General features: G+C 39.9%; 2 protein-coding genes across 2 annotated transcripts in view; one reads left to right on the top strand and one right to left on the bottom strand.

Moving 5' to 3' along the window:
* The window catches only part of adamts6 (ADAM metallopeptidase with thrombospondin type 1 motif, 6), a 97,426-nt gene extending 85,229 nt beyond the window's left edge, over window positions 1–12,197 (bottom strand). Inside the window, exons 1-6 of the mRNA XM_034708981.1 lie at window positions 11,989–12,197; window positions 8,941–9,362; window positions 7,216–7,616; window positions 1,267–1,441; window positions 424–644; window positions 209–292 (exon numbers count right to left, since the gene is read on the bottom strand). Of these exons, the coding sequence (XP_034564872.1) occupies window positions 209–292; window positions 424–644; window positions 1,267–1,441; window positions 7,216–7,616; window positions 8,941–9,040 (981 nt within the window). The 5' untranslated portion in view covers window positions 9,041–9,362; window positions 11,989–12,197. The remainder of the gene's footprint in view (window positions 1–208; window positions 293–423; window positions 645–1,266; window positions 1,442–7,215; window positions 7,617–8,940; window positions 9,363–11,988) is intronic.
* A 6,124-nt stretch (window positions 12,198–18,321) lies between these two features.
* LOC117831223 (placenta-specific gene 8 protein-like) lies at window positions 18,322–23,026 on the top strand. Its single transcript, XM_034709819.1, has 5 exons — window positions 18,322–18,449; window positions 18,594–18,693; window positions 18,796–18,920; window positions 22,280–22,388; window positions 22,495–23,026. The coding sequence occupies exons 2-4, from the start codon at window positions 18,609–18,611 to the stop codon at window positions 22,382–22,384; spliced, it is 315 nt and encodes a 104-aa protein (XP_034565710.1). The 5' UTR covers window positions 18,322–18,449; window positions 18,594–18,608; the 3' UTR covers window positions 22,385–22,388; window positions 22,495–23,026.
* Window positions 23,027–27,284: the final 4,258 nt, after the last annotated feature.

Here is a 27,284-nt window from a genome sequence, read left to right as displayed (position 1 = left end):
TTTCATCTGAAGTGGTGGCCATATGGTGAGGAGTCTCTCTTGTCCCCCCCCCCCCCCCTTCAAGTACGGTAATCGCATAAAATACTGCAGAGCACTCACGCCAGGCGTATCGGTTATACACTGACAGCAGGTGAGGGCGCAGACGCTATAAAGAGGGCTGGTTATAATCAGAACAGGGAGTTTAGGGAGTTTAGGAATGTCTCCTTACCTGATCTTCAGTTAGGACAATCAAGCGGGTCACAATAATGTTCACAACATTTCCTAGACTGGCATCACGGTAAAGTTTGGCAACCTGACCTCCAGAAAATAAGAAAAGACACAAAGTCAGACAAATTGTGTCCACACCGTCAGATCCTGAACCATCAGACGACACAAAAACTGAACCTCCACAGTCTCAGAACCAAAAAGTAGGATCAAACTTACAATATTCATCACAGACAAGATGTAGTGCTCGATGTCTTTGCGCCCGTGGTAACCGACCATCATTTTATCAGCGACCACAAGCGTCTCCACGAAGCGCTCGCTGCTGACGGAGCGCCTCTGCCTGTGGGTGCCGTTCGACTGCTCGCTGATGTTTGGGGATTCAGGAGACACGCGGACAGGGGGGGGTGTGCTGCTGGACAGGCTACTGTTTTTTATGAGGTCTGTGAACAAAAGAAAGGCAGAGACACACGTCAGAGTGAATTATTAAGCAGTCAAATGATAATCCGTTTGAAAGAGAGCCAGCTTGTGTTGTAGATGCACATGCATAGAGAATCTGGCCCTTTGAACCTTGCAGCTAAAGCCTTTGCTTTATGACCCAGATGCTCTGGGAAAAAAGCTATAAGATGGTACATGTTAGGGCTTGCTAGCTTCCTGGGGATGACAGCCTTTGCTGTTTCTTATAAGACCTTGGCCCAAATACCAAATCTCCACCTGGTTCTTTTTTCCAATTCGTCATATCTCAGCAGACGTTCGGTGCAGTCGTTTGAAATCTAAAATCTGAGCGTGATTGTTGGTTCTATAAATAGCTTCTTCTATAAAAGCCTGAGCCAAAAAACTCTTTATGCACTGAAGGGCTTTTTATGAAAGCTGCAGCGAGGCTTCTTCTTACAGGTTGAAAGGTGTCCAGGCCAGGAGCAACTTCAGCACACAAGAGGCCCGGTCATGCCTACCAGAACCTGGGCCTAGAACCAAACCAGCACTTCCTCTAACCTGCTATGTATAGTTATTCCTTTACGTCAGTCCCACCCACACAGAGTCCAACCCAGATGGAGGTTCACCAACCTGAAATGCCACAGCTGAACTCCTGGCTATGCTCTTGCGGTGAGGGAATGGCAGACATTTTATAAATAACATGTTGCTGTGCTTCTTCCAGGTTCCATTCACTGGAGGAGGTGGAGGTTAGGTTCTTTAATGGCTCTATCAAATACTGTTCGTCCTCTGTTGTTATAACGCCGTGCTGGAAAGAGAAGAAAGACAGAACAGGTTAGAAACACAAAGAAACATCACTGCTCCCTGCTTACATAGAATATAAGAGCAGTGTTTGTTTTCTGACTTTAGTGTAAACTTTCTCTCTATTCAGTCCAGCTCTTCTTATTTCAAAAGAGCATTTCTGTCTACTTTTACCTGCTTAAACAGATCGCAAAAGAAAGTTGTTTGGGATGTTTAACAGAGTATATGGAGACGATGGAGAGACAAGTCTATGTATCTCAAATAGAGAATTTGAAGGCCCAATAAAGCTTCTAGAAATCTGCTCTTTGTCTAAACATTACGTTGGTGTTTCTGTGACACGGCGTGGCGTGTATGTTTAAATTTTACAGCCATGCTCACTCTCTGGAAATACATGTGCAGTGCATAGACTGTGAAAAATATGGACGTTGTATCCGTGACGTCACCCATCTGTTTCTGAAGAGCTGTTTTGAGGCCAATCGGCGGCAGAGGTGGGGTTTGAGCCCCCTCGCCAACAGCTACAGTGTTCCTACCTGTCAATCAAGTCAGCTGTGCCTCTCATTAGAAGACTTGTAATCTCAATATCTTTGAAATTGCCACGTTATGAAATAATTCACCCCCTGTACAGTGTGTGCCGATCAAGAAATGAGCTATCCACACTACACTTGTTTTTTGTACCAGGCTGTAAACATGTTTATTTCTGCTGTAAAGATCGGCTTTTTTGAATTGGTGTGTATGTGGTTTCCTGTACTTCCGGAGCCTGCCTCAAGTGGACACTCAATGAACTGCAGTTTTTTTAGCACTTCCACATTGGACTCATATTTTTACTCCAGAGGTTGCAGCTTGGTGTGGTGGTGTGAGATTCAGAAACAGAGAAAATCACTGCAACTGTTGCAAATGTTTTCTTCTTCTTTTGCTATTTAATGCAGTTACATTCTTCTTCTTCTGTCACTTAATGTGGTAAGCAAACGGCTTTAAGACGCTCTATAGCCACCGTCTGGTGGGAACACTGTATTACAACCAGGCGACAGTCAAAACGATGAAAAATGTTACTTTTAAAATGAGAAAATAGGGTCTAAGCGCCCCACGGACAGAGGCTACATTCCTCGTCGCAGGGGTCGCCGGTTCGATTCCCGGCCAGTCGACCATTTCCTGCATGTCTTCCCCAAGGGAGAGGTTCCGGTGGCTGGTGGTGAGGCTTTCAGCAGTGTGTCTGCCCCCTGGTGGCTGGCTGCAGTATAGGTCAAAAAATCCGTCTCCCCCATTCATTTGAATGGGGGAGCAGTCAAACTGTAAAAAATAAATACACGTCGTACGAATGTTTCTCCCATCCGTATGCTGTGGTGATATGTAGTTAGTATTTGACTGTTTTGTGTTCAAGGCCTCTTTTTTCTGAAAAGTTTCTTTTTCGTTAGTTATTAGAGTTTAAAAAACGGGGTTTTACTTCCTGTTTGATTCACAGCCGCCGTGGAGTGAAACTTCAAAGGGCACACAGCGTCTTGTGATGTCAAGCTGTAGGGCGGAGCTTATTACAGTGGCTTCACAGGCTCTGGCTGCACAATGGCGGCGCCCAGGGGAGGGATTTTTTGGCTTCAGAACCGTACAACGGGAAGAGGCGGAGCAACACTCTCCATTTTTATTTACAGTCTATGGTCTTCCCCCTCTCTCTACTCCCCACATTTCCTGTCTCTCTTCAGCTGTCCTATAAAATAAAGGCAAAAGGCCAAAAATATAACTTTTTTTTAAAAAAAGAGAGAAAATATTCAAGGTAATTTTGATTTTCACAAAGTGAACGAATATTCGAATATTTGAAAATCATTGCCCATCCCTAGTTTAGTTCTAGAATGAGGGATGAGTCGTTTAAAAGACAAAGATGCATGAAAAATAGATAACTGATTCAGACACTACAGAGTTGCATTGTGGGAAATGTAGGATTAAGTGTCATTGAGTAGAAGCGCCTTAAATCCCAGACTCTGCAGCTTTGATTTTGTCCTTTTTGCCTTCATTTAATAGGACAGCTGAAGAGAGACAGGATATATGGGGAGTAGAGAGCGGGGGATGACATGCAGGAGATGGTCAACAAGCCGGGAATCGAACCGGCGACCCCTGTAGCCTCTGTACGTGGGGCGCTTAGACCACTAGGCCACCAGCGCCCCCTGATTTTGAGTATTCTTAAATGATTGTGTCATTTTATTCCCTCATTTAATCTCCCCTCTCTAATGTGCTCATGGTGTCTGCAGTTAAATTTAAGACCTCGTAACGATCGGAGTGCATCAAGTTCTTCATTAAACTGTTCTCTGCTCTTCAACACCCCATACGGAGCGTAAACCAAGCAGAATCCAGTTTACCGAAAGCCCTGGCTTGGCTCAGTGAACGCTACAATGAAAGCGATTAAAAATAGTCAATATTTTAATAGTGTGTGATGTCAAGGTCTCAAAGCGTCCAGACAGCTGATTACATTAAAGCACAGACACAGCTTTTGTCCATTTTTGGTGCTGTTAGAAAAAAGGGCAAACACTAATTCAATTTATGATACTCCGTGTAGGTCTTGCCAACACATTTGGCTAAATGTTTTTTCTGCATGATTACATTTGCCAATAAGAAGCAGGGCTTGTTTTTCCCTTCTTTAGAGTTATTCTCAACAGAGGAGGGATATTAAAACTTCTTCCAATTTCTTGATTAGCAAAGAGAAGCTGGACAGTCGCAGAGTCCGCGGATAACAAGCCTGAGGTCTAAGTGCTCCGACAGGATAATTAGACGCCTTGTTAGTGCTGTTTGGTTTGTTTCTGAACGAAGCGCGTGGAGTCACTCGGACATCAGCTGAAGAAATGTGATCTCAGCTCGCTTTGAAAACATACGAATGTGAGATTGAACACAGAGATGGAAAGTTAAAAAAAAGCTTATCACAAACAGATCGCACAGATGATGTGATTTCTCTCCTTGAGCATCACCTCACTCCAAGCTGCCTGCAGACTCGGCGTGCCAAGTGGAAGCAAGCCAAGACTCTGTTAAGCACACTACAATTGGTCTAATCCTTTGGCGCTGCAACTGAAAGGTTGGCTGACATGAGAGCAGCACCAGCTCGGCATATATTAGTTATCTGACATTAGTGTCGGGGTTTGTTTGAGGTGAGCTGTGTGAATTCTTTGTGGCTCGAAGGGCGGTTAGAGAGCGGGAACTCGCCACTTGGAATAATAATAGAGTCGGACCAAGTTATGGTAACAGCTGATACAGGACAAAAGAAATGTATCTGTCACACCATGTTCTTTAAATTGGATGATATAACGACTCTTTTTGTAAACATGCAATGGATGAAACTTCACCTGAAGGAGTGTCAACTTAGGGTTTGAGCTTCAGAGCGTGCTCAGACTCTATGGTTGGGTCCAAATTGAATGAAGTGGACGACACAGTGAGCATATTAAGAGACACTTCAGGCATCTCTCAATTTGTGACATTATTGCTGTTTCACATTTAAAACATGCAGCTCCACACTGGCCAGATATTAATGATAAATATAAGTATCATACTGAGCAGATTTTCAGAGTAAAGACAATCATATTTATTTGTCTTGTGCACACAGACTCTGGTCTCCCGTCTGTCATCACCACAAAGAAAAATCCTCTAATCAAACATCTCTCATCCATTCGCCATTTCCTTTACAAAGCAGTCAAAAGAACTCAGGAACTCATAATCTTCAATCTCAGGATCTTTTATAACTATCTGTTCTGAGGGTCAGGACTGAACTTGGAAAAAAGGCCTTCAGGTTTGCTGCTCCCTCGACCTGGAATGCCTTACAAATAAGGATTTGAAACTTGGTGATCTGATAACTTTGAAAGCTTTTAAGCGGTCCCTAAATGACTTGGAGGCTGATGCATCTGTCTGCAGATGTTTTGTTTAAATGTGACATGCTGTTTTTCTGCAGGTATTTGTTGTGTAGCTGTTGTATGCGTCTAATATTAGTATTCATGTCTATTGTAACTTTGCATGATGGGAGATATTGCTTGGTTAGTGACCCTTGGTTGTAGGCTACTTTTTGAGTCCACTATAAAGGGAATAATGAGGGATTCTGGTAAGACTCTCAGCACGGTCTGCAGCACCAGATTTGTTAGACAAATGTTAGACAGTCGTGCAAAATCAGTGCACAAGTCTTGCAGAAAAAAGGTCTACTTCAGCAGAAACACCCTCCAAAAGAGCCGCTCTATACAAGTGTCATTCTCAAACATCAGTCAGGCTGTATTGATATGTTTAAGAACATGTAAAAGGTCTCTGTAAGTATTTGTTTGCTCCTTGCACTCTTTATTGGGGAGCTCCAGAATTAAAGCCCCCGTCTTTAGCTAGAGGTGAATTTATCTCCCAGGTGAGAGAGGAGGCCCCGTTTTTGACTTGAGGAACTTTACCCTTGCAGGTGGACCCAGGGTCTAAATTTAGTTCAGGGGTAGATAATCTCCCCCCTATGAAGCCCCTGCTAGGGGGGTAGTACTTTTCAAAGGTCCCGGGACTTTCAGGGGGCAGGGCCTGCAATGCTGAACGTGTCTGATTGGTAGATTAACCTCAGTGTTTTGAGTCTTCTCTCAGCACACCGTGAATGTGTCTCTCCTCCCGGTGTTCCGGTTCTAAAAGTGACCCTGTAAACTGGAGACCTTCAGCTGAACCTGTCAGTGTTTGTGGAGTTTACACATCTGTTGAAACACAGAGGGAGTTCCTGGGAATACAAACTAGTTTAGTTTTTATTAAGATTTCTAAATATCCTCATCAGATATTTAATGATCGTCTAAACACGTTTATGAGGGATGCATCCGGCTGAGAGTCTCCAGTTAACAGGGTCGCTGTTTAAACCAAAACACCGTCCGATCTCTGCCACGGCTTTTTGAGTTCAAAAGGATTTTAAAGCCGTGTTGAAACGTCTTTGCTACTCGTGCTTATCTCCTCTCACATGTTTAATCATTCATTGCTTTTTACATGTTTTTAACTGCAGGCACAAAATTTTCACTTATTTTCAACTTTTTTCTGCTTTTGGAGCACAATTTCAAATTTGAGGAAAATTTATTATTTCGACAGGGTCCTGGTCAACTTTTTTGTCAAATTTTTTCTGTCAATTTTTTTTTTCAAAAATTTAATTTTCAAAAAAAAAATTTTCAAATTTTATTTTTCAAATCATTTTTTTTTTTTTTTTTTATTTCCAAAATTTTTGTTGTGAACATTTTTTTTTTCAAAAAAAAATTTTTTTCCAAAATTTTTTTTTGTCAAACATTTTTTTTTGTCAAACATTTTTTTTTGTCAAACATTTTTTTTTCTAATTTTTTTTTTCAAACATTTTTTTTTTCAAACATTTTTTTTAATTTTTTTTTTCAAACATTTTTTTTAATTTTTTTTTTCAAATTTTTCAAAAAACCATTCACATTCATTGTTTTTTCCATTTGTAACAGTAGTCTTCTCTCAGCCCACCGTGAATGCGTCTCTCCCGGTGTTACGGTTTTAAAAGTGACCCTGTAAACTGGAGACCTTAATCAAAGAGAACTAACCGAAGGTGAGGTGCTTTAACCGACAAACAATGAGGTGAGAGAGGACAGCGGCCTGTGCAGGAGTAAGAACGACTAGTCAGCATTGCAGAAGAAAAAATGTGAAGTAGTGATGAAGTAGTTTGTTTGAGAGAGCGGCCTTCTCTTCAGCTTTGCAGTCATTTTGTTGTAATTTATAAGATTCACTTCACTGACCACACATTTAGTTATCTGTGATTAGTTCCCCTCACATTAACCTCAACCAAAGCCCCCCTCCTGTACTCACCAGGCCTTTGCAGTTGCTGAGCGCCACTCTGGTCGTGCTGTGCTGATTTTGCAAGAATCCCACATAGTGACAGTTATCTACCACGTTGTGACGCCACTCCAGCCCGTCTTTGCCCCAGTACTCCACTGTGAAATGTTTGGACACCAGGTGAGGGTTGAGAGTCAGGTTTAAGTGAAAGTGCTTTCCGTAGGCCGACAGTCTGTAGAAGAGCCGGGACTCCGGGGGGTCCTGGTCTGACGACGCCGGTGGAGGCGGCTGTCCCATCGTGGTGGGGTCCACCGCGCCTCGTCTCCGTCGGCCCGGCCGGTGGTGCTTCACAGTGTAGCTCAGGAACTCTCCGTTCTGGTCCACCCGCACTGGGACTGTCAGCTGGTAGTGCTGCAGGTAGGACAGGAACTCCTCTTTTACAGGAGAAGGAAGAAGAGAAGAAGAGAGGAGATGATTATTATCAGATACACTTGTTTAATTTTCAATAAACACTTTACTATTAATCCTTATATTGACATATTTCATATATCTGTTGATGTCCTGGTCCCTTTGTGTTAATTTCTCTCTTTCTGTCTCTCCCTCCATCTCATATCCTCAACCAGACTTGCAGCAGATGGTTTTCTACCTATAAATCTGGTCCTGCTCGAGGTTTCTGCCTGTTATAAGGATGCTTTCTTTGCCACTGTTGCCAAATGCTTTCTCATTGGTGGATTAGGTCCTGTGTCCACTAAAGGCATGTTTTCAGATCACATGTTGGCAGCACTAAGTCTGTGTTAAATTTCTCTGTTGGCTACTTATCTGCTTTTTACAGAGAAGACATAAAACAATTGATAGAAATCGTGGCATGACATTAGTGGCAACTCTAGACCCGGAAGTTGCACCCTTGAAGAAATGAGCATGTTTAGTTTCTCCTCAGTGTCGACCTCTGCTGTTATTGTTGATACTGTAAGTCCCGCCCCTTCCTGATTTTGATTGGTTGGTGCCAGAGAAGTGATATTGACACTTTTAACTGTTTATTTTATTTTTATTCATTCATTTTTTTGTAATTTATCTACTCAGTTTCACTTATATTGTTAGCCTTAATTCTATTTTCAACTTTTTTAATTAATTTAATTTTAACTTTTTATATTCTTATTATTAATTTGATGCTTTCACTTATTTTAATTACACATATTTTATTGTTTTATTTGAAAATCAATTTTTGTTTTTGAATAAGTCTTGCCATTTTTTTTATTTCTGTTTCTTTCTTGATTTCCAATCACTGTGAAGCTCTTTGGGTTGCATCTGATTTGTATGAAAGGTGCTATATAAATAAAGCTTGATTGATTGATTCATGCAATGTTCTGATAGTTAAACTATTTTAACTGAGAGCTCTGTGAGTGAATCAACAAAAACCAGCTGATGTTGCAGTAAACGCAGTCAGTGGACACAGGCCCTTAATGTTAGGCCTCTCTAGGAAATGTAAGACAGGTTTAAGGTGATTACCAGCTCCTTATGTGAAGTGTTAAGTGGGATTTTTGTTTGGATTTTGAACTACACAAATACAAATCCATCTTTTTTTTCATACACCATGAGCAAGCCTTGGCAAAACCTTCCTTTTCATAGGAAGAAACCTCGGGTAAGACCAGACTCATTGGTGGAAAGCCATCTGCTGCAGCTGGATTGGCAGAAAGTGGTTGTTTGATAATGAGCAAACTGTTGGTCAGAGTTAAAGATCTCTCTGTCTTCCTCTCATACCTTGAGAGTTGTGTGAAAGTCTGTTGATGCTTTGAAATTCAGAAGCAGCCATCACCACCAGGCTCAGCGTCCAAGTCAGCGTCTTCCACAAAATTTCCATAATTCAGGGGGAAGCTGTGACATGGGGTGAGGGGCAGGGGGTGCTACAAACGGGCTAAAAGCACACGATGAATCCGACGCCACACCATAACAAGTCCATGGCTCGTCTCCTTCACTTGAAAGTTCTCTCGGTGCTCGAAGGCTCATCCAGGTCTCAGATCTCTCCTGAGGGCGAGGGCTTCCACATCTCACTACTCGCCTCTGGATTCATGTCAGCAGCTCAGAGAAAACAGCGTAATCCATCAGACACGGTCGCTCTCAGGTGTAACTCCAAACAGGAAGCTCTATATTGGTAACTTGCCTTGACCGATCCATCTGCATTCCTGTGAGAGGAGATCAATCAGAGGTTAACCTCTACATACTAATCAGAGAGGCGTCTGACATGACAGTCGATTAATAGACTCACTGACAGACGGGCATGATTGATGAGTTCAGGTTATTATGCAATATAACATCATATATTATGCAATGTTTTAAACATCTAGTTACAAGAATGTGAATATCTGCTGCTTAGTGTTAACATAGGTGGATTTTAGACTTTAAGATGGACCTTTTTTCTATCACTTTCATACATTTTACAAACAAAGCAACTGATTGATTAACTTGTGATAGAAAACAATTAAAGAACTGATAGCAGAGAGGTTTTCCATCTTCACCAAAAGCTCAAAATCCACAGATAATCAATATTTAATCATAAAAGCATGCAATTTTGATAAATTAGTGGAGCTGAATATGGAAAAAGTTGGCAATTTTGCAGTAAAAATGACTGAAAACTGCATTTTACTCAATTGTTCATCAATTTACAGACAAATCACTGATTTTAAAAAAGCCTAGTACAATATTCCAGTGTGTAAAAGTGAGATTTTCAGACCAACAACACAAAAATATAATATGAGTTTGAAAAACTCATGTCTATTTTACCATTAGAGAGATTATCTCATGTTCTCAGAGGCACTCTTGAAGTTTTTATAACAGACTGGTCACCAATAGCAACTTATCTGAAAGAAGAATGGGTAAGAGTAATAAGTAGAGGGGTATCAAATGTATCCCATTAAAATGTTAAATGTATACATGCTTCAGGTTGTGATTGCTGCATGAACTAACACTGTAAAAGAAAAAATTTGTCCTTGTTTTGCTTTGTTTTGATAATGTTTTCTGTGGGAGCATTATGGGTTTATTTTCTTTGTGAAATCTTTATTTAAAGGCACTATGAGGAGTTTTTCACCAGCTGAGAAACACACTGAAACCAACACTGATGCCTCTTTATGACCTTCAAAAGCAAACAATGCCATAAACAGTAAAACTGATACCTTCTCTGTTGTCATTTCTAATGCCTTAAACCATTCAGAGGGGGTAGGTGTCAGACCACATGATTGACATTTGGCTTTAGAAACAACCTTTTTTGGCTGTTTTCATGACAAATAATCACATTGAGTGATAAATCTGGCTGTTAAAAGACAGCAGGGTGAGGTTTTTGTTGAAAACACTACTTTTGCATGTACAGAACAAGAGATAAGAGGTATCACTTTGTCCACAATGGGGCGCCAAAATTGATATTAATCAAAATAAATATAATAAGCTCACTTACAAGAAATAAACCAACAATCATGCTTTAGATCTGCTCAACATTTGGGGTATTTGATGCAAAAATAACAGCAATGACTAACTGATTAACCGATTAGCTGATTAATCGTTTCAGTATGATTAAAAAACATTCTTAAAACCCCAAAGTTCTATTGTTTTATAATGGTTGTTGTTGTTTCTGTTTGTTTATTGTTTTATTTTTTGTTTACCTTTATATTTTCTTTAACCCTAAAAAGCAAAACAGTAACACAAGCTGTTGTTGTATGTCCATGCTTCATCTACTTACCATGTGCAGTTACTGGTTCTTTCCCTTTGCACATGTCTCTCACTTTTCCCATGTAGATGTGACTGCTAACTGCGTTTGGTGTTTATTTATAACATCCTCTAATATCATTGACTGATCAGCACTGCACTTCATGTATACCCTGTTTGTATCTCAGTAAAAAGATTTTGACTAAAAAAAAAAAGTTCTGCAAATGAATGAAAATCTTCCAAAAAGTTAAATATCTTTAAGTTATGAAACCCTTTCTGTTAGTTTTAAGACTCCACTCATGACTCTGCCTCCAAAACTCAGATTTTACCCACCCTGCTGCCACAAGCAGCTCCCTTATTATCTTTAATATACAACCACTTGAGTGACACTTGAGCATCTGAACGTTATTGTAAGAAACCGGGGGTGTACAGAGCAGTCCAAGTGTTATAATCACATCAGAATGGATGCATAAAACATGATATCACTGGTGTGGTTTCTGCGCCCTGACGCACTGCACGGCTGCATGTGCAAACTAGACCCAATATAAACAAACGTCAGAGGACCCAGGTGATAGACGGGTGCTGTGACAGCCTTTAGAAGTTCCCTTTCTTCCCTAACTTGTGCAAAAGTCTCCAGTTTGTACCTCCAGCTCTGCAGCAGGCAAGCAGGCAGGCAGGCAGACAGACAGCGCGCTACTTACTTGGCCACAATGACCCAGACAGTTGGCAGCCGGCCCGCGTGCATTATTACACCGGTACCTTTAAACACAAGCCTCACAGCGCGTTTGCAAATCAAAATAGATCAGATAAAGCACTCTGACATTGCTTTCATGCCTTTTATCATGTTGTTGCAAAAACACTGGAGCTGTCAGGAGGTTTTAAAGTCCCTTTGCAGAGCTGGTACGCTGCAATACTACAGAAATCCTGTGCGTAAATGTTTCCAAAAGTAGAAACTTTCCACGCAAATGCCCCCCCAAGTTTTCTACTACACTCCCTGTGCCAGAGTGAGCACAACTACAGTGTACTGGTCTTTAAAGAGAGTCTAAATGCTCCACTCCGGTAAAGCTACCTGTGAGAGATCTCGTCCTACATTCAGAGTAAACACATAGTTACCACGCTCATCTTCAGTGTCAGATCCGGTCCAAGCGTGCAGGGAGAGCCCAGGACAAAAGGTTTCTGCAGCTCTGAAGTTCCGCACACAAACCTCTGCTGCTGCTCCTCTCCTCTTTTCATCTCCTTTTGGACTCTGCCATCCTCCTAAAAAACTGCAACGTGAGTCTCCTCTTCCAGACCAGACAGCCGGAGCAGGAGCTCAGACCCAGACTCTGTCACACACACACACACACACACACACACTCAGTGTAAAAAAAAAAAAATAAGAAGAAGAAGGCAAGTTATTCAGCTTTTCAAAGTGCTGGACTTGCTCCAGCTGAAGGGTCTATTTTCAGCCTATCTGTCGTCTTTATAATCTAGACTTTGTGTTGTGGCTCAGAGGGGCTTAAAAAGTTAGTTGAGGTTGCAGGAGGTGTTCTGCCCCCTCAGGAAGCCGCCACAGCTCTCTGCTTTTTTAAGAAAAGTGCATGCAAACAGCAGCTAAAGTTGGCCTGAAGCTGCTCCTCCTCACTACACTGCAGAGAGAGAGAGAGAGAGAGAGAGAGAGAGAGAGAGAGAGAGAGAGAGAGAGAGGGAGAGAGAGAGAGAGAGAGAGAGAGAGAGAGGGAGGGAGGGAGGGAGAGAGAGAGAGAGAGACCGGGTATGTCCCCGTCCGGACAGATTCAAATTGGCAGCTTTTTCACAGAGGGGTGACGTCAGTGCAGATGTGCCTCTTCATCAGCTGTGCGCATGTCTATCTGCCCTGAAATAACACGAGCTCACTCTGACTTCTGCTCTGTTACCCCCTAATGGAGTACCTGAGGGGTGAAAGAACTCACACACAGAGACACAGGAGAGGACAAGTTATACTAATGATAGATAGACAGATAGACAGATAGACAGATAGATAGATAGATAGATAGATAGATAGATAGATAGATAGATAGATAGACAGATAGATAGATAGATAGATAGATAGATAGATAGATAGATAGATAGATAGATAGATAGATAGATAGATAGTTGGTAGGTCGGTCGGGTCGGTCGGTCAGTTGGTCAGTCAATGGATGGATGGATGGATGGGTATGTAGGTAGGTAGGTAATAAGGTAGGAAGGTCAGTCGGTAGGAAGGTCAGTCCGTAGGAAGGTAGGTCAATGGATGGATGGATGAATGGATGGATGGATGAATAGATGGATGAATAGATGGATGGATGTATAGATAGGTAGGTAGGTAGGTAGGAAGGTCGGTCGGTATGAAGGTAGGTCGGTCAGTCGGTCGGTCGGTAGGTAGGTAGGTAAGAAGGTAGGTCGGTCGGTCGGTCAGTTAGTAGGAAGGTCGGTCAGTAGGAAGGTAAGAGGGTAGAAAGAAAGGTAGGTAGGTAGGAAGGAAGGTAGGTCAGTCGGTTGGAAGGTAGGTCAGTCGGTTGGAAGGTAGGTCGGTTGGTAGGAAGGAAGGTAGGTCAGTCGGTTGGAAGGTAGGTCGGTTGGTAGGAAGGAAGGTAGGTCAGTCGGTTGGAAGGTAGGTAGGTAGAAAGAAAGGTAGGAAGGTAGGTCGGTCAGTAGGAAGGAAGAAAGAAAGGTAGGAAGGTAGGTAACGAAGGTAGGTTGGAAGGTAGGTCGGTCGGTAGGAAAGTAGAAAGAAAGGTAGGAAGGTAGGTAACGAAGGTAGGTAGGTCAGTCGGTTGGAAGGTAGAAAGAAAGGTAGGTAGGTAGGTAGGTAGGTAGGTAGGTAGGTAGGTAGGTAGGTAGGTAGGTAGAAAGAAAGGTAGGTAGGTAGGTAGGTAGGTAGGTAGGTAGGTAGGTAGGTAGAAAGAAAGAAAGGTAGGTAGGTAGGTAGGTAGGTAGGTAGGTAGGTAGGTAGGTAGGTAGGAAGGTAGGTAGGTCAGTCGGTTGGAAGGTAGGTAGGTAGAAAGAAAGGTAGGTAGGTAGAAAGAAAGGTAGGTAGGTAGGTAAGTAAGGAAGGTAGGTAGGTAGAAAGGTAGGTAGGTAGAAAGAAAGGTAGGTAGGTAGGTAGGTAGGTAGGAAGGTAGGTAGTTAGAAAGGTAGGTAGGTAGGTAGGTAGGTAGGTCAGTTGGTCGGTCGGCTGGTTGGTCAGTCAGTCAATGGATGGATGGATAGATATGTGCATAAATCAATATTTTGTATGCATAATGTAAAAGAAATCTGCGTTTAGAGGCTCTGTAGTGTTAAATATAACTTCAGTAAAATTACTTTTTTAACATTATGAATCAAAAATGTGATTTTAAAGCTACAGCACTCCGCTTTGACTATTCCAGCGTCTTTATTTTCCATCCCTGCACCATGCATAAGTATCATTTCTGATTTGTAGAGCTCATTCTTACTCCTTCATGTACTGTTATTGAGTAGTAATCATGATGTGTTAACTGATCAGTGGGTATGACGTCTAAGAGTGTCACAGTGAAGTAAGTATTGAAGTAAAACTACAGTACCTCAGATTTCCCGTCAGCACAACACTTGACATGTTGTACAAAGCAGTTTTTATGGATGCGTAACACTTTGTTTTTTCTTCTTTCCTTTCCCATCAATCATCCCATGACCCCTCAGATTTATCTCGTTGTAGGTCTCTGACCCCTTGGCTGGAAACCTCTTGCCTAATGTGTGTATGAAGTCGTTCAAAGCAGCTCCACATGAAGCAGCTGCGACTGTATCACAGCTCTCTCACAATGATGCATCAATATAAGAATATATACAGTATGCTTCTTCCATCAGTGAACAAAATCAACTTCAGCATCAGAGAATAATGAAGTAACACATTTCATAAAGTTGTCATATGTTTAAACACTGAATGAAAACCAGAAAAGAAGCTTTGTGGAGTAAAAGAAGGATGACATTTCTTATCAAGCTTATCAAGAAGCTCATATTCACAGCATTCAAGACAAGCTCTTGAGTAAAAATAATTGACACCCATTACTGTAAATATAACTCTGTACAGAAGACCTTTGTGTGTCCTCTATTAGACGATCACCAAGCAACCCTAAATAGCAACAAGCATCAATATTAGAAAAGAAAGACGGTCTTCTGACATTAGTTTGGCAGCAGCTTGAATTAAACTAATGAAAAGTGCTGTGGGGCTTGAAATGAAACATGTACACGTCTGTCTGATTCTAACTTTAACCCTGCCGTGTCCTGAAACACATCAAAGACGTGTCATCCCAGGCTGCTTTGTGTTTCTGCTCTTCTGAGTCACATTTAAAGGTTTGATTGTTTGAATCCACTCAGTCTGGTGAAAGTCTCTCAGGGGTCTGCTCCTCTCCGGAGTGTGTGTTAATGGGAACCTCGTGCGTCTTGGTGTAATTCTGCCCACGTCTATCTTTAGTCTGTAGGAAATTGAAAATCATACCTATTCCACGAGTTCCAGTTACAGCTGCTCATTATGTAGCAGCACATATCATTACAGTCAGCTCGTCATTACATGCTCTCCTTCACAGCCTCACTATGTGATGCTTTTATCCTTTGGAAGCAGCGCCACCTTGTGTCTGAAAGAAGCAGAGCAAGGATTTTAAATGCATGAAAATTTGTTTTTTGAAGAAAAATGTGCATCAAGTAAAACAAATGTGCATTCAACTTTAAGAAGTGGTGTGTTAATCCCCGTGCAAATTAACTACAGTACTTTTTTTTTTTTAAATCTCTTTATTGGGATTTTTTCATTTTCCACGTACAAATTGCAAAAGTCTGAGACATTAAGATTCAAAGATTCAAGGTTTTTTATTGTCATACCAACACAAGCTGTTGCATGATATGGAACGAAATTTGGTATCTCAGGTCCCGTATGAAGCCACAAAGAACACACAATTAAAGGAAGACTTTAGTAATAAATGTGAAAATATAAATACAAATATAAAGATTGTGCATGGACTGATTGAGTTATTTATGTCATAGTGCAATTGAATGTGCAAATGTACAGTGTGCAAGTTCTGAGGTAGTCCATTTTATTGTACTGTTCATGTCATCATCATCAGGATCATTTGACGCAATGTGACAGGATGCAGCAGCTTCAAAATCAGAGCTGAACAGCCTTAAAGATTCACAGGATATCACTGGACTGATGGGACGACTGCAGCAGAACTCCTGAGCTCCTCTTTATCTGTAACTGACGACTGACGACAGGAGGAAGCTCTTCCAAACTATATGAGTCTGTATGGCTGGGAGTGGCAGAGACTACAGAGCACCACCAGAGTTCAGCAGTCTTACAGCCTCAGGAAAGAAGCTGTTCCTCATTCTGCTGGTTCTGCTTTTGATGCTCCGCAGCCTCCTGCCTGAGGGGAGAGGAGCAAACAGCTTGTGTGCAGGGTGGGAGGTGGGAGGTGTCCTAAATGTCAGTGGTTGGTGGTAAGCTGTTCCCAACAATCCTCTGTGCGGCCTTTGCCCAGCTGCCATGCCACACAGTGATGCAGGAGCACAGGATGCTCTCCACCACACATCTGTAGAAGGAGTTCAGAGCTGAGCTCCCAAGTCCTGCGAGCCTCAGCTTCCTAAGAAAGTAGAGGCGCTGGTGGGGCTGCTGTACCAGACAGGAAGCGTTCATTCTCCAGGTGAGGTCCTCAGCAAGATGTATTCCCAGGTACCTGAAGCTGGGGACCACCTCCAGAGCTGCTACTCCGATGTGCAGGGGAGGGGGTTGGTGTCTGCCTTTCCTGAAGTCCAGGATCATCTCCTTTGTCTTTTTGGAGTTGATGCAGAGGTTGTTCTCGCTGCACCAACCCTCCAGATGTTCCATTATTATCCATGCCTCACACTAACATACAGACAAAAAAAGTGTATAAATGAAAACCAAAGGATATTCAAAACACAACCAGACAGGAAGTGTTCATTCTCCAGGTGAGGTCCTCAGCAAGATGTATTCCCAGGTACCTGAAGCTGGGGACCACTTCCACAGCTGCTCCTCCGATGTGCAGGGGAGGGGGTTGGTGTCTGCCTTTCCTGAAGTCCAGGATCATCTCCTTTGTCTGTTTGGAGTTGATGCAGAGGTTGTTCTCCCTGCACCAACCCTCCAGATGTTCCATTATTATCCATGCCTTAAACCAGGGGTGTCAAACATACGGCCCGCTGGCCAAAACCGGGCCGCCAGAGGTTCCAATCTGGCCCACAGGATGACTTTTGAAATTACAGAGAAGACATTGACTGCAATTTTTCAATAAATGTAACTGGTATTTCAAATTTGTCCTACAGGGGGGGCACCTGATCGGCACTCTGGGACTTTTTTTTCTCAAAGTGAGGAAAAAGAATATTTGCAGTTTGCATAATCCGGTGGAAAATCAGAGACTTTTTGGACCGGCTGGGGGGTCCATAAAGGTCTAGTATAATCTATCTGTTTTTTGAACATTACACTCTGTGTCAGGTGAATGGGTAACCTGTGTGTTTGGTGGGTTTACAGCAGGGTTCAGGGCTTAAAGAATAATATATATAGCCCTATATGAGACTCATCATGGCGAGAAATACAACAACTGTTTTTGTAAAAAGATAGTTCATGAAATATACAAATTTTCAGAATGTACTTGTACTTTTTTTTTGCAAACAAAGGGAAACATTTAGAGTTTTTGTTATTTATAGGTTATTATGTTCTGATTTTACAGGTCCGGCCCACTTGAGATCAAATTGGGCTGAATGTGGCCCCTGAACTGAAATGAGTTTGACACCCCTGCCTTAAACTAACATACAGGGAAAAAAATGTATAAATGAAAACCAAAGGATATACAAAACACAAGTAAAGTAAAATAAAATACCCAAACAATAACATAAAAATTAGATTTAGATAGTAATAATACTACAACAATACAACAATACAACCTGGAGGATTTCAAGTGTCCTAGATTTTGCTAAGTTAATATTTTTCCATGGGGTTGTTTTTGTTATAGTGGTCTATAAACACCTCTTCTGTCACATGCTGCCCTGATTTTTACGCTGCATTTAGCTGATTTGAGGCACATATTCCCTAAAATAGACTTTAAAAAGGGTCAATTTGACCCGCAACATAACAGGAGGCTTAAAGAAGCACTGTGTTCTGACATTTGATAAGACTGCTGTTAAATGGAAAAGCATCCCATAAAATATATGACCTATTAACAAGGTGATAAAACCCTTATTAACATCATTCCTGATGACAAATATCACGCAGAACTTTTGAAAGATTCTGCTTTAACTTAAATTACATTTCAGTATTCCTCCAGCATGCATCCACATGTGGTGTCTTGAGATATCATGTGAATGAGTGTGTGTGTGTGTGTGTGTGTGTGTAAAACACAACAACACAAGAGAAGTATGAAAGAGAAGTTTAGTAGTACACTCGAGGTTTATTGCAGTAGTAGTGTGGGCTTGGCTTTTTAATAGCGTATTCAGGAAAGTGATAAAGGGGATGACCACAGAAGTCAGCTGCTTTGATGGTCATATAAAAAAACTCACACTGCTGCCGCCGCTCTCAGTCTGTGTGTCAGCATTCAATCCTTCAACTCTGCAGACATCTGGTAAGATTTCCCTCCTATAAGCAAACCTCAGTCCTTGTTGTTCCATGCATGTTGTTTGATGCTGAACAGAGCAGGTGGAGAAACAGACTCTCACTCTTCAGTATCAACCTTAGGACAGATAAGTGACACGTTTTCATTTCACAGACATTTGATGTGATCATGGCCGTGACAAACCAACCAGGACGATTCCAGCCTTCTGAATTTCAGACCGGCGTGTGTGATTTCTGTGACGACTGTGGAACTTGTGAGCACTCCTCTTTACTAGAAAATCACTGCAACTTCTATATGCATGCAATATTCTGTGTATTCTTCATAATGTAATTCCCCACCCTCCTGTGTCTCCCAGGTTTCTACGGTCTCTGCTGCTACTGCTGCCTCGGCTGCTCCATCGCCAGTGACATGGACGAGTGCTGCCTGTGTGGACTGGGCATGCCGATCCGCAGCGTTTATAGGGCCAGATACAACATCAGTGTGAGTGTATAAAGGAAAATATAAAGCTGGATGACTGTGGGGCAAAGGAGGTTACCTGGAAGGGAAGAATTGCACCACATTTAGTGGTGATTATTTTTACTACTAAGGAGTGTAAGGGTCAAGGATAGGAGGGTTTTAAAGCTCCAGATCACGGGTTGAGATAATGTTCAGGAGTTTAAGGCAAACTTTCAGCACCAGTGAAAAAATAAGAAGAATAAAAAGACAGAGAATGTCCCTTTTTCTTATATATGTATTTTTGGGGCATTTTCACCTGTATCGGACAGGACAGCTGAAGAGAGACAGGACATGTGGGGAGCAGAGAGTGTGGGAGGACGTGTAGTAAATGGTCAAGGCTGGAATTGAACCTGACGAGGGCTGTAGCCTCTGTATATGGTGTGCAGGCGTAGGCCACTAGGCCAACGGCGCCCCTTTCTTTTTGCATTTGCAGTAAAGTTCAAATGTTGAGGATAAAGTTCAAACAGAAAGAAACTGATCTGAATAAAGTCAAAATGCAGAAAATGCAGCAGATTTGTTTGAGTAGAAAAGGCAAGAAAGAAGAGCAGATTTCAGGAATTGAGTGAAAAAAAGGAACTTGAAACTTGGATTAAATCTTCACAATGCTGAGGATGAATTTAAAAAGTCATGGATTAAATCAAACGATAAAAAAGGATGAAATTAGAAAGTAAAGTCGAAATTTCACTTTTTTGTTTGCTCTGCAGGAAAAACAGTCAAAATGTTGAAAATGAAGTCAAACTTTTATGATTAGTTACAAATTGGATTAAACTATAAGAGACAGTATATCCAGGGTAAATGTGAACATTTTCAAATGTTGAGAATAAAGAAAAAACAAAGAGTAAAAAGGTTGAAATGTTGAGAAAAAACTAAATTTAAGACTTACCTTTTTAATCTAGCTTTTAATTTGGAGTAATTTCTTTTTAGCCCTGGACTGCATTATTATTATTTTAATTATTATTTTAATCATCATTATTATTATCAATGCTTCAACATTTCTTTATTTTTATTTATTTATTTATTGTATTCATCTGCTTCCTTATTTTTTTTTTATAATTAGTATTTTTATTGAGTTTTTTTTTAAACAAGAATAATTAACAACAAATACATAACAAATAAAATGGACTATGACAACATCAGATAAAATAAGTAAATATGTAAATAAATGCAACTAAACAAAACAAAACAAATAATACTAATAAATAAAAAGAATTAAAAATAAATAAATGAATAAAAAATAGGTTGGCAGGAAACAGTGAGCATTTACATTTACATTTTCATTTACATATTAAGGGTAATTACCATACATTCTTCACAGGGTAACTTTGCTTCCCCCAGTCTTAAATTCACTGAAGCTGTCCCATTGTTCTTTAATCAGATTGTTTCTGGAGTTTCATTTCCCTCACATCTTCTCACATGCAGCAATTCCTGTAATCTGCTCTTCTTCCTTATTTTTTAACATTTCTTTCAACTCTTACTTATTTTATTAATTTCACTGAATTTATTTTAGTTTTAAGTATTTTATTTATAATCATGCCTTTTATGATTTTACCATTGCTGTTGTTTTCTGTCTCACTGTTATTTTGTGAAGCACTTTGGGCTTCATGATTATATGTATGAAAGGTGAAATATAAAATATAAAGTTGAGTTGAATTAAACCAAACTTTTATGATTAGTTACAAATTGGATTAAATTATAAGAGGCAGTATTTCCAGGGTAAATTTGAACATTCTAAAATGTTGAGAAAAAAAGTAAACTTAAGACTTACCATTTTAATCTAGCTTTTAATTTGGATTAATTCATTTTTAGCCCTGGACTGCATTATTATTTTTTATTATTTTAATAATTATTTTAATCATTGCTTTAACATTTATTTATCTTATTTAATTATTTATGTATCTATTTAACTCTACCTTATTTTTACCTTTTCTTTCCACTCTTACTTATTTTATTAATTTTACTGTATTGATTTTATTTTATTTTTAAGTATTTTATTTATAATCATGCCGTTTATAATTTTAACATTTTACCTTTGAGTTGAATTAAACCAAACTTTTATGATTAGTTACAAATTGGATTAAATTATAAGAGGCAGTATTTCCAGGGTAAATTTGAACATTCTAAAATGTTGAGAAAAAATAAAAAGAAGAGTAAAAAAGTTGAAATGTTGAGAAAAAAAGTAAACTTAAGACTTACCATTTTAATCTAGCTTTTAATTTGGATTAATTCATTTTTAGCCCTGGACTGCATTATTATTTGAATTATAATTTTAATTATTATTCTAATCATTATTATTTTAATCATTGCTTTAACATTTATTTATCTTATTGAATTATTTATGTATCTATTTAACTCTACCTTATTTTTAACTTTTCTTTACACTCTTACTTATTTTATTAATTTTACTTTATTGATTTTATTTTATTTTTAAGTATTTTATTTATAATCATGCCTTTTATCATTTTAACATTTCACCTTTGAGTTGAATTAAACCAAACTTTTATGATTAGTTACAAATTGGATTAAATTATAAGAGGCAGTATTTCCAGGGTAAATTTGAACATTCTAAAATGTGAGAATGAAGAAAAAGAAGAGTAAAAAAGTTGAAATGTTGAGAAAAAAAGTAAACTTAAGACTTACCATTTTAATCTAGCTTTTAATTTGGATTAATTCATTTTTAGCCCTGGACTGCATTATTATTTGAATTATTATTCTAATAATTATTATTTTAATCATTGCTTTAACATTTAATCATCTTATATAATTATTTATGTATCTTATTTATTTCTTGTATTCATCTGATCTGGTTAACTCTACCTTATTTTTAACTTTTCTTTCCCCTATTACTAATTTTATTAATTTTACTGTATTGAGTTTATTTTTAAGTATTTTATTTATGATCATGCCGTTTATAATTTTAACATTTTACCTTTGAGTTGAATTAAAACCAAACTTTTATGATTAGTTACAAAATAGATTAAACTATAAGAGACAGTATTTCAGGGTAAATGTGAACTTTTTCAAATGTTGAGAATAAAGAAAAAAAAAGAGGAAAATATTCAAAATATGAAGAATTAAAGGTACAGAGTTTATTAATGTAAATATTATTGTGGAGGATGTTTTTTTAAATCCTGTTGAAATGTCATAAATCTGGAACTGTCCTGTAAACAATCACGCGCTGCGTAAAAACATGGAAGTGAGAGGAACAGAGTCAGACTTTGTGTGAGAGTGAAAACTGGAGGAGGAAGTTCACTTCAACTGAAGAGGGTTGGAGGTCTTCTGATGTGGCGTGCATTGTATGAGCGCTGCATGTTGCTAAAAAAAGGTGTGACTCTTTATGATTTTAGGGCTCCATGTGTAACGACTTCATGGTGACCTGGTGCTGCCCGGTCTGTGCCACCTGCCAGCTGAAGAGAGACATCGACCGCAGGAAGGAGCAGGGCATTTTCTGAGCGGGTAGGCGTGACGTTAAATATTCAGTTCACTCGTGTTGTTGAGCTGCGTTTGTTTTAAAGATGTTAAAATGATGAAAAGTCACATTAATGCCTTTTCATCCTTCTAGATGCTTCCTGATGAATCCACCTGGAGTCCATCGTCTCTTGAAAATCATCTTTTCTGATAAATTACAACTTTTTGTATCAACTTTGATCCAGTGAGAACAAAGAGAATCACTTTCATGGAGTTAAACATTACCTTATTCCAACACACCTGGAGGGTGGAGTCCTGATTGACTGTAACTGTAATAGATCCTGTGTTTTACGAGCTGCCGGGATGTGGCCGGAGTTCTGTTGACTCTCATTGTGTAACCAAGTCATGAAGTTCTTCTTTTGGGGGATTAAAAACGTGACTACAATCATGATCACAGCGTTTCACATTTCCTCTCAGACTTTTTAAACGGTTTCAGTTTCCTCCTCTTCAGACTGAGAGTCTAACTGTTGAACTTCATTATGAGGAACCTGATGAACTCTTGAATTAAATACCTTAACTAGTACAAGTTGTCACGTCTTTCTTCAGCAATGAGAGGCGGCTCTTTCAGCTCCCTAGCAGCTCTTCTTTACCATTTTACCTTTTATTAAATCAGACATTAGCAGCAATAGCTTGACCCGTGGTTGATTTGTGTGTGAGTCATTTACTGAAATTATTAATTGCAATTATAATAAACATATTTAACACCATCATAGCCCTCCCTCTGCATTGAATTGGTTGCACGGCATGAGCATTATGTGCTTTTGGACAGAAGTTAGTCCCTTTATTCTGTTGTGTATTAAACAACAACATAAGGGGGAAAGAAGAAACCAGATCTCAAGCAGGAGTCGTCGACACATCACTACTTTCTAATCGAAAAACTGTTCTTTGTTGTCCTCACTGCAGACTCTAGTGACGGCATCGTCCACTGCTTTCACACATAGTTCAAAAATCCTCGGATTAGCACAAAAACTTTAAACCAAGCGGCAACCTCCGGTCTAAAAATATGAGTCCAATGCAGAAGTGTTAAAAACTGCAGTTCATCGAGCGTCCACTAGAGGGCTGGCTCCGGAAGTTCCGGGAACCACATACACACCCATTTAAATAAGCCGATCTTTACAGCAGAAATAAACATGTTTACAGCCTGGTACAAAAAACAAGTGTAGTATGGATAGCTCATTTCTTGATCGGCACACACTGTACGGGGGTGAATTATTCATAACGCTGCAATTTGGACAATTTTTAGTAGGGGTGACCCCAAATAGTGGAATATTGGACGATTGGTTCTAACGAGTCTTAGTCGACTGCCAATCTCATAGTGGAATATTTGCATATGAAACGTGGATCAGTCCATTCAAACCATGGGGGTGCTCAATGTCTAATTTTACGTTGTTTTCCTGTTTCCCGTAAAAATAGTGTCTCATTTATCCTATTTTGATATAAATATAGACTTATTGAATGTAATTCTGAGAACAGCTCTTGAAGTGTTAAATCTCCTTAAAGTGGTCATTAAATCTCCCCTGGTAATTAAAGGTGGACTCTCCCATTTAGCAGGACCTGTGGAGCAGACGTACCTCAGCTGGTCTTTAAATCTTTCTACGTTCATGGCAGCTCAAAATGTCAGGAAATAAAACTTCAGTTGATCCTAAAAACTAGTGATGAAGATGAGGAGCAGCTTCATGAAGAGGGCTGTGAGATCAAGGATTACCGGACCACACAAAAACTGTACGGGGCCAAAAGAACCAGGAGGGATCCCCAAAGCTGTCTGAAGCCTCAGAAACAATCCACAGCATCCCATCCACCTCCACACCATCAGAGAGGATATTCTCAAAGACAGGATTTACAGTCAACAAAGACAGGAGCGCACTTCTGCCCGTACACACGATGGTTTTCCTCACGTACAATGTGAAAAGACTCAAGCGGACAAAGACGAGATGAAAGACTGTTTTAAAAGGTTCTGTTAAGAGATTTAAAAACCCTTTAGCTGGTTCAGGTTTGATTTTGAACATTATACAAATGTTTAGTCTTAAGTTGGACAGACTACCCTCTGCAGTGCTGCTCTCTGCTGTGTGAACACTGTTTAAATATCTCCTGATTCCTTTCTCTATAGTGGAGCGTTGTTCCATGTTTAACTGATGGTGGCCTTATTTGAGTTTTCTCTCCTTCATCACCTCGTTGTTTTTGTAATATAGATTTAAAAAATCTAAGTTTTATACTTATAATATTCTGTTGTCCCTTTTACTTTAGCTATGAGTCTCTTAATTGTAAAGGGTTATGTGTAATATTGTCATGCGGTCACCATCATGCAGACTTTGGGTCAATAAGGAGAAACAACAAACATTCCACTATTCATCCACTACGGGCAAAATCTGATGAATCAGATTCGACTAAGCAGATCCTTAGTCGGGCTCACCCCTATTTTTTAGATTACGAGTCTTCCAATGAGAGGCACAGCTGACTTGATTGACAGGCGGGAACACTGTAGCTGTTGGCGAGGAGGCTCAAAGCCCGCCTCTTTACTTCACACTCGCTCGACAGCAGCAATATGGCTGCCGCCGCCGATTAGCCTCAAAACAGTTCTTCAGAAACAGACGCGTGACGTCACGGATACTACGTCCGTTATTTATACAGTCTATGCTTTAAACAGACAAAGACTCTCTCTGTATGACTCCCCTTCTTTTACAACCAGGGAGTGTATCCAGACATTTTTTGACTCAGGTGGCATCTAAGGGGTGGGCAGTGAGTCATGCGGAGGCGGCATGGCGCATGTCTCATGATTGAGCCTAACCGTAGATGTTAATCTTATCTACTTGAACTACCATGATTATAAAATGACCCCGCCTTTTTAAGACTCATTGTTAGTATGAAGGTGAATCATTTGTGCATGATTTTGACAGATTTCTGAGATCTGAAATAATTTGCCTCAGAACATCCCTCACATTAATCCTGCTCTTTACATTTAGGGGGCGTTTTGCATTCTTACCATAGACTGTATAAATCTGGGGTGTCCAAACTTTTTTCAAAGAGGGCCACATTTGATGTTGTCCGAATACCTCAGGGCCAGTGGCTCCTACTGAGACTTATGAATCCTAAAAGTTATATATGAACTCTATTTAATAACAATTATTTTAAATTTTCTCTCAATAAAACAGTAACTAGGTAGTCCTCAGTTCTCCACAAGCCATTTAAACATGATCAAACTTTATCTTCTTCTGGAGGAAAATGTTTTTCATATGGGTCGGGCAATGTGGGAAAAATATTGTATCATTATTTTCCTATGGCAGGATCACGATCTGGATTTCATCACACTTCTATTTCATGTTGTTTTTAAGACTTTTCTGAGCAGCAGACAACATTTTAAGAACTAAAGAATTATTTTCCTGAGTTCTCAACAATTCTGATGCACCAAATTTTGCCTTTTCTGCACAATTTCATAATTTTGATCTTGTCTTGTGTCCTCTTTTGTGTCTTCTGAACTTTTAGTGTTCATCAAGAACATTTTCACATCATGATAAAAACATTAATTTGAAAACCTGTCAGCTTTAAGAGTTCTTGTGTTTCTTCTTTATTGCCGTCTTGCAGAATTCCCAGAGCTTTGGCTTTAGACGAGTAGTCCATATGAAGCTTTTTGAGACGTTTCTGGATTGACTTTATTTTTATTTGTGCGCTTGAAAGAAACTGCAAATGTACAGATGATTCAGAAGGTGATTAATTTAAGATGGAAGCTTGGGGGCCATAAATAAATGGACCTTGGGCCGCAATTGGCCCCCCGGGCCGTATTTTGGACATGCCTGCTTTAAACAGAGGAAGACTCTCCCTCTACGACTCCCCTTCTTTTACAACCAGGGGTGTATCCAGACATTTTTTGACTCAGGTGGTATCAAGACGGGTGAGGCCAGCAAGCTCAACAAGCTGGTAAAGAAGGCCCGCTCTGTGGTTGGCCTAGAACTGGACAGTCTGGAGTCAGTGGCTGAGAGGAGGTTGATGGACAAACTGCGAGCCATCCTGGATATAACCCCTCTCACCCTCTCCATGATGAGCTGTGGCTGATGGGGAGCTCGTTCAGTCAGCGCATCATTCCACCACGGTGCAAGACTGAACGCTTCAGGCGCTCCTTTGTGCCCACCGCCATCAGACTGTTGAACAGTAACGGAGGCCACAGACTGCACCATGCTGACCATTGACCCCCCATGAACAGATCCATACCATCCCTGCTCTGTCTGTCACACTCCATCATTCCATCCCGAACTCTCTCCTGACTGCTGCTGGCATTATAATGTATAATATACTGTATTATATAATTATCTTGCTATATTATATTATGTTATATTACATTACTATTCTATCTACAACCCATGGTCATATTACATACAAATATTATTTCTATTTATTGCTTAATTTGTCATTACCAACCATAATCACACCATGTCAACCTGTCACTACTGAAGCATTGTTTAATACTGCCTGTAATTACTGCTATTTAATTTAAATTCCATTTGTAACATTGTATATATCTAAATTGTACTCCAGCTTTATTTATCTATTTTATTTTACTTATTTTTATTTTATTTTTTATTTTATTTTATATTATTTAGTTTTATATTGTACTTATTGAAACTTCTTCTTGATTGTACTTATGTCTGGGTTGCTGTAACCACTGAATTTCCCCCCCGGGGGATCAATAAAGTAATATCTTATCTTATCTTATCTAAGGGGTTGGCAGTGAGTCGGCGGAGGCGGCATGGCGCATGTCTCATGATTGAGCCTAACCGTAGACGCTAATCTTATCTACTTGAACCACCGTATTGACCTGAATGTACGACAACCCTGATTATAAAATGACCCCGCCTTTTTAAGACTCATTTTTAGTTAAATACTTATTGAAGG

The sequence above is a fragment of the Notolabrus celidotus genome, chromosome 19 (assembly GCF_009762535.1).
Source record: "Notolabrus celidotus isolate fNotCel1 chromosome 19, fNotCel1.pri, whole genome shotgun sequence".
Lineage (NCBI taxonomy): Eukaryota > Metazoa > Chordata > Actinopteri > Labriformes > Labridae > Notolabrus > Notolabrus celidotus.
The sequence above is the reverse complement of the archived record's forward strand: the minus strand, read 5'-3'. Positions and strand labels throughout refer to the sequence as shown.

What these genes read in the sequence shown, in the direction of transcription:
- LOC117831223 (XM_034709819.1), top strand. Translation starts at nt 18,609, where the DNA reads ATGGCCGTGACAAACCAACCAGGACGATTCCAGCCTTCTGAATTTCAG. An exon ending in CTGTGACGACTGTGGAACTT is followed by an intron (nt 18,694 to 18,795) that starts GTGAGCACTCCT and finishes TGTGTCTCCCAG; the next exon opens with GTTTCTACGGTCTCTGCTGC. An exon ending in GGGCCAGATACAACATCAGT is followed by an intron (nt 18,921 to 22,279) that starts GTGAGTGTATAA and finishes TTATGATTTTAG; the next exon opens with GGCTCCATGTGTAACGACTT.